A 7,438-nucleotide genomic window follows, 5' to 3' on the forward strand; every position below is an offset into this window, starting at 1 on the left:
CAGCTGCCTGTCCCCCTGGCACCTCATATTTAATTCCAAGATGAGGGACTTCTCCCCATATTAAATGGGGGAAAAACTTTTATCCTGGAATCAAGTAAATACATAAGTTTCTAACCTGATCTTTCCTTATTTTAGCCTGAGCTTTTACCTTCTTGCTACTGATGCTAATTGTGTTAGCTATGTGATCACGGTTAACCTTTTTAGTGAAGACTGAAGTCAAATATACATTAAATGTTTTGATCATCATCACACTATCTACCATTAGCTTTCCCTCTTTGTTGAGTAGTAAGCCAACTTTTCCTTGGTCATTATCTTACTAAAGCAGAGATGGAATGTGTTCTTGTTACTTTTTATGTTCCTTGCTAGTTCCATTTCATTTCATGCCTTGGCATTTTTGATTTTGTCTCTAAATGCTCATGCATTTAGACATTCTTGCATTCTTAATAACTTGGCCTATTTTCCATTTTTGTCTTCCTTTTTAAGTTTCAAGTCATTAAAAAGCTCAAGTTAGTTTCTTATGCCACTCCCTCTTTTTCTTTCATATTGGAATAGTTTGAACCCATGCCTTTATTTTTTACAAATTGGCAGTCTTTATTCTGCTACTCCCCATCATTTGCCTAATAATCCTAGATTGCCTGTCTAGACACCAACCACAACCATCAGCCATGTTTTCTCATGTCGTATTTCCCCCAAGGACTTTCAACAGGTTTGTCTCTGACTACATTCTAGACCTCAGAGAAAATACATCGAACAAGTTATGATCCCATTCTTTTTCCCCCTGCCTCTTTCTTGAACAAGCCGTATCTTCTTCCATACCAATATGCCAATTGTAAATTAACCCATTACATGTCGTGCTAATTTTGTCAGAATCTAGTTATGTACTGATACTTCCATTTCCTCCTCTTTATTCACCAAACCTTCATTACTACATAACTGACATGTAGTTTCCTTCATATACTCCCATGACTTAATTAATAAATTTCCCCAGTGCTCCATAGATTTTAGGACTTTGTCCAGAGTTATACTTACTTACGGGCTTATTTTACTGGCCCTCTTGAATCTAGTTTGAAGTTCTTCTCAGTGGGTTAAGCAAGTCTATGATCAAAGTTGCTCTTTCCATTCTTTGTTAGATGGACCCCAGGTCTGCTCAACACATTGCCTTGGAACAGTTATTTTCCCATGGTCAAGGAAGCCTTCTGATACCATCTACTTACATTCATCTCAAGGATCTGTATGTACCCACTCAGGGTAAAGAAAACACCACATGAGCACCAACTCCTTCACCGTTACTCTCAGAACCGTGACCTATTCAACATCACACCAGGCAGTATGATCAGTGGTTGATCAGCCTTAGATTAGGAGTCACAGTGCCAGATGAGCTTCATCATGCTTCATCAGGTCAGCAGCTAAATGCCTTCATCATCCTCAACAGGGAATTACCAACTACCACCAGAATTTATCATTTCCTTCAAAGAAACGACAGCTATCAACCTCCCATCTTTGGAGTTGGGGGGTGGGAGGGACGGGACAACAACTGACATCTTCTCCAGCACTACGTTTTATAGCCATGTAACAAAACACTTCTCTGTGAAATAAGAAGTTGCGTCAAGATTCATCACCGCTCCCCAGCATCACCTATTTCATGCTAGGTGATGTCTACAAAAAAATCTCTTCAAAAGAGAGATTCCAGCTGTGACAGGAAGATGGTATATATTTTAATCAAACCCAGCCACATTCTGTTACCAGAACAAGTGCTTATGGGAGTTTTCTTATTTTAGACATGGGTATATTCTTATTTTAGCCTAAAAGTACAGAGATAATCTGTTATTTGGAGATTTTAAGGATGAAATCAGAATGATCGACAAATTATCTTGCGGCGATAAAGAAAGTCACATAGAACTAAATATGATTCATTAGAGATCAATATAACTTGGGGGTGTTCAACCTCCAACTGGCTGGCCAAATACAGCCTGCGGAGCCATCGCATCCAGCTTGCAGAGCTCCCCACAAGTCCAGAAATTTGGTGGCAGAGTAGCAGTGGCCATTAATAGTGGCCAAATTTTCAAACCTCAATACCGGTATGGCTGGTCAGAGCCAAACTACACCCCCTTCCCCATGGGGCTGGGCCACACCCCCTCCCACTTCTGGATTGGGCCCTGGCCATGCCACCTTTTCTCCCATGGGGCCAGGCTATATCCCTTTCCCTCCTGTGGGGCTAGGATGGAACCTGGCCATGTCCCCTTTCCTCCCACTGGGGCTGAGCATGCTGCCTTCCCCCCATGGGGCTGGGCTGGGGCCTGGCCATACCCCTTCCCCTCCCTACAGGGCCTGGCTGGGGCCAACCTTCCCTCCAGCACCCTCCGCATGGCGAGATGGTGCCCACTGTGCCCACCTGGGACCTGGATCAGGAACAGCTGTCTGGCCTGCTGGGAAAAAAGGTCAGGCACTACTGACATAACCTGTGTAAGTTATGGTTAAACAGCAGGAAGTTAAAATAAATGAATCAGTAAAAGAACACTAAAAATCAGAAAGAGAAAAAAGCTAAACACATGTAAATAGTAAAAAACACTATGAAAAATTTTAAAATGAGTAAGGTCTATTAGGCAACTGACAGAAGACAAGTGGGCATGAAGCAGAAACAAAGTAAAATAAAGTTAATACAGGCAGAACAAATCAGCCTGACAAAGTGGTGGAAGTCAAGCAGGTTTCACTGTTGCTTTCAAATTCCTGCAAGACAGAAGTTTTGTCTGAGAAAAGAAACGTATGCTATCTTCAGAAGGCAAGGCAGGTCATAAATTCAAATGCACTCACACAAACACCAAGTAAACTATTCTGTTTTAATAGCACATAGCTCAACAATAGTTTGATTTCCAATTAGCCCCTACATTGAATATACCGATCACCAAAAACTATGATGAAACACAATTAAAAAAAATTAGGTGATACGGCATTTTCTACTTCTTAATACAATTAACTGTTTGGGTTTAAAAAAAATAGACTTTATTAAAAGGCACAACTGGTTAAACATTCAAAGTATCAAGGAAAATATGACTAGGACATGCACTTAAAAATTATTTTCTGTAATTGTACTTGGTACTGTTCAGAAGTCTTTGTTTCCTATTTCCAAAAGTAGTAAAATGTACCTATCAGCTTGGACAAAGAACTTTATTATAAAAGTTCAACCTAAAAAAACCCCACACAAACTATAACAGCAAAATGAAAACAGGTCATACATTTAAAACTCTTATTATTTGTTTGAAAAAACAATTCGGCAAAAAGAGTAAGGTCTTAAGTGCATTGCTACTTGACAGCAAATATACACAGTAAATCTACAACCTGAGCAAGGTATATCAGTGAAACATGCGGAATCAATGTTCAATTCCGTGCGTCTGACAAAAATGAATAAATATGGTCAGGTCACCCCTGGTCGTTCATTATTTTGAAAATTGGAGTACTAAAGTGTATACACTGTTCTTAATTTTCTATGCATTTTTAGTGTTTTAGGGGAGAGGGGGAAGCAACTAGGGCTGTGAAGCTTTGGCTGCTGATTTGATTCAGAGAAGATTCAGTCCAATTCGGCAGCCAAATCTCCGAATCTGAATTGAACCAGGAGAACCATTAATCTCCCCAAAATTAAATCGGAAGCCTCCAATTTGATTCAGAGAGATTCAACAATTTGGCCATAGACACAGCTTTATATGATTCTTCTACTTACCTCATGGTACCAGGCGGCTCGTGAACACTGAGATGGTGGGGTGGATGGAGCGTCCCACGGAAGCATGAAGGGATCCCTAGCACGCTCAGCGGCAGACCCAGAAGTGGACTGGAGTGCTTGGGGGACCCCTCTCCCCGTCTCAGTGACTGGAGTCTCCTGGGCCTGGGGGGGCACCTGGGGTTCCCCCACAGCCAATCACCAAGCCAGGGGGTACTTCCAGTCCACTTCCTGGTCTGTCACTGTGCACGTGGGGGGCCCCCCCACGTTCCTGTGGGATGCTCCATCCACCCCACCATCTCAACATTCACAAGCCATGCCTGGTACCTCGAGGTATGTAGAAAAAACATTTAAACCTGTGCCTATGGCCGAATCGCTGATTCTCCAAATCAGAAGCAAATCTTCAGATTCAGATTCGGCCGAATTGAATCGAGACAGTGATCTAAATCAGCGAATCGAATTGGGACAGTGATCCGAATGGGGCCAAGTCCGAATCGAAAACAGCCCGCTTTTTCATGAGTAACAAACCTTAGAGAGAACCCAGTGACCATATACATACACTATTCAAATATAAAGTTTTCTGACAGTACACCATACAATTAGAAATTATAATGCACAGTATGTTTTCATCTGCATGTATTTCATCCATGTTATTATTTTAGCTTATTATTTTAATATTGACACTAGGATGGAAGTGCACAGGGCTACTAACTTTTCTGACAAAGATCAGCAAAACACACAAAAAAATACTGAAATAATGCTTAACATAGTTCAAAGGGAGCTGTATATATAACTTACCATGTTATCACTCTCAAATTGTACTCATTTTAGAACAAATTTGTAAGAAATTCATTAAAAAGCAACACTTATCAAGACTAAATCCTTGTTTAATTTACTCCTTGTTTGATAGGTTTCTCCCTTGATATTTTATGTCGTAAGTGCTAAATTCCCCAAGGATTCCTTAAGGTATTAACAAAATCTTCATCATCCATAATTCCGATACTTAGTCCTTCATAGTAATCTTCAAATTCACAATATGACACTTCATTTGGATTACTACAGGCATCCTGCAGCGTTTCAAGAAATGAAGACTTAATTTCTTCCTCTGTGGCATCCCCTGTTAAAATATTATTTACCATTAAACACACACATTCACAAGAATACTCGATAGATACCATTTGATATATTTAAAGTAAATATGTAAAGTTATGCCTGCAAAGATTTTTCTCCTTCAACAAAACTATAATATTTAGATTTTTCAAAAGAAGTAGCTGCTGACTACCTTAAAGCAGGCTTTAGTTTGCCAGACTGTGTAGTGGAAAGTTGTACCTAAGGTAGGCCATGAGATTCATTGCATCCTACTAATGCATTCATAGATTTCATAGATTTAGGGTTGGAAGGGACCTAGTAGATCTTCTAGCCCGACCCCCCGCCAGGGCGGGAGTATAACAAAACCCCAAAACAAAAAACGGGACTCAAATGAGTCCAGCCAGGTAGGCATCCAGCCTCTTCTTAAAGACCCCCAGGGTAGGGGCCAGCACCACTTCCCTTGGAAGTTGGTTCCAGCTCCTAGCCGCCCTAACTGTGAAGTAGTTTTTGCGGATGTCCAATCTATACCTCCTCTCCATCAACTTGTGCCCATTACTCCTTGTTATGCCAGCGGGCGCTAGGGGAAACAGCGTCTCCCCCAAACCCTTCTGGTCCCCCCTAGTGAGTTTATAGACGGTCACCAGGTCCCCCCTCAGCCTTCTCTTGTGGAGGCTGAATAGGTTCAGGTCCCGCAGTCTCTCACTGTAGGGTCTGCCCTGTTGTCCCCGGATCATGCGGGTGGCCCTCCTCTGGACCCTCTCCATGTTGTCCACATCCCTCTTGAAATGGGGCGCACAGAACTGGACACAATACTCCAGCTGTGGCCTGACCAGCGTCGCATAGAGGGGGAGGATCACCTCCTTGGCTCTACTCGAGATGCACCTGTGGATGCACGATAAGGTCCGGTTAGCCCTGCCAACCATGACCTCGCATTGTCGGCCCATGTTCATCTTGGAGTCAATAATGACTCCAAGATCTCTTTCTGCCTCCGTGCTCTCGAGTAGGGAGTTCCCCATTGTCTAAGTGTGCTGCTGGTTCCTACTGCCCAAGTGCAGCACCCTGCACTTGTCTGTATTGAAACGCATCCTGTTCCTGTTAGCCCACCCCTGTAACCTATCCAGATCCTTCTGCAATCTCTCACTCCCTGCTAGTGTGCTCACCTCACCTCATTATTACAGCTATAGTCATCATTTTTCTTGAAACACAAGGTCAAAACAGATGAACAGTGATAGGGAGAATTTTTCTTCAAAAAATTCCAGAAGAGCCAGATACAATCTGTAGCCTACTCCTCAGTCACTAAAACTTTAAACTTTGTAATTAAAGTGTGTGTATTTAATGCAATACAAGATCAAAGCTCTCAAAAGATCTTGGGATATCAAGTTTGCATTCTAAATTGATTTGGGGATTATGAGTGATTTCTTCTTGATCAAGATTAAACCCAAATTACTTTTAACACAGAAAATGAAAAATACATATCTGGAATTCTTGCCCTCTAAAAATACACATTGCAATGGATTACTACCCTTGGAGCGAAATTCTGGCTCCTCTCATTTCAGTCATTTTTACTCTTAAAGCCCACTTTCTATTCATGAAGGCAAGCAGCAGCACCCTTAAACTCTAAAGTTCTTTGCTTATGACCTAGCTCCAAGATCAGCAACATTATACTAAACCTTGCAACCTGGTTGTTGCCATGGGTTGCCAATTTCAAGCTGCTGTTCCAGCCAACCATGCTCTGTGGGGAGGGCTGCTTTCTCAGCCCTCTCACTGAAGCCTCTGCTCGCTGTTGCTACCAACAAACATGTCAAGCAAGGATTTGAAATGCCTAATTCAGTGATGGCAATGAACAGAAGCTGCAACAGAGGGGGGCAAAGGGTGAGAGCACAGCATGCACAGGAGCAAGGACAGCTGGACCTAGAGAAACAGCTGGATCACACAGCCATTAATTAAATGTGGGCTGAATTGGGTGGAACGGCAGCACCTTCGCTAGGCATGAGCACCCCAAGTGCCCCCACCTGCTGCTGCTGCCACCGCTGCCTACCAGAGCTGTGCACCATGGAAGAAGTGGAGGACACTCCCCATCCTCCCTCACAATCACATGCTGCCCACCCAAACTCCGCGCTGCTGCCACCCCCCTGGGCACAGGCTGCATGTGCCACCAGCCCCAGCCCCACGCTCTGCACTCCTACCCAGCTGAAGCTCCTTCTCCCCCACCACTTCCCTACCTGCTGCCCAGAGTGAGTGGGACTCCAGGGAAGCCAAGCAGGCCAGCACCGGCAGCAGCAGTGACAGTAGCAGCCCTGCCCAAAAGCTGCATGCTGACCAGGCTGGGCCCTTCCACCCACAAGAATGGGAGCGAGATTCAATAAGGTATGTTGGGGGCATGTGTATACGCAGGCGCCTCGCTCCCACCCTCATGGGCGGAAGGGCTAGGTGGGGTATAATTTGTTGGTGGGCACCACGGGCCAGATGAAAATGCCTGGTGGGCCGGATTCGGCCAAAAGGCTGTATTTTGCCCACCCCTGACTTATACTGTCATTCAGCTGTCTTTGGTAAGTTCCTTTTTTAGATCAAAAGGGCCAAACCTCCAAACCATTACCTACCGACAAATCAAATTAAAAAAAAAAAAAAAAAAAAAAA

At 43.4% G+C, this 7,438-nt stretch overlaps 1 protein-coding gene and 1 long non-coding RNA gene across 6 annotated transcripts in view; one reads left to right on the forward strand and one right to left on the reverse strand.

Annotated features, from left to right (window-relative positions):
• Positions 1-7,438, reverse strand: part of CAPS2 (calcyphosine 2) — an 85,697-nt gene that overhangs the window by 9,426 nt on the left and 68,833 nt on the right. For 4 of the 5 annotated variants that reach the window (XM_019514743.1, XM_019514741.1, XM_019514742.1 and 1 more), the window contains one exon: positions 4,136-4,829. The exons of the other annotated variant lie outside the window; for it this stretch is intronic. In XM_019514743.1, the coding sequence (XP_019370288.1) occupies positions 4,654-4,829 (176 nt within the window). In that variant the 3' untranslated portion in view covers positions 4,136-4,653. Of the gene's footprint in view, positions 1-4,135; positions 4,830-7,438 lie in introns of those variants that run through there. 5 annotated transcript variants of the gene reach the window in all.
• The window catches only part of LOC109295737, a 27,138-nt gene that overhangs the window by 223 nt on the left and 19,477 nt on the right, over positions 1-7,438 (forward strand). Inside the window, exon 2 of the long non-coding RNA XR_002096821.1 lies at positions 3,748-3,755. This is a non-coding gene — a long non-coding RNA (uncharacterized LOC109295737). The remainder of the gene's footprint in view (positions 1-3,747; positions 3,756-7,438) is intronic.

This window comes from Gavialis gangeticus, unplaced genomic scaffold (assembly GCF_001723915.1).
Source record: "Gavialis gangeticus isolate Ggan-Ray unplaced genomic scaffold, GavGan_comp1, whole genome shotgun sequence".
Classification (NCBI taxonomy): Eukaryota; Metazoa; Chordata; order Crocodylia; family Gavialidae; genus Gavialis; species Gavialis gangeticus.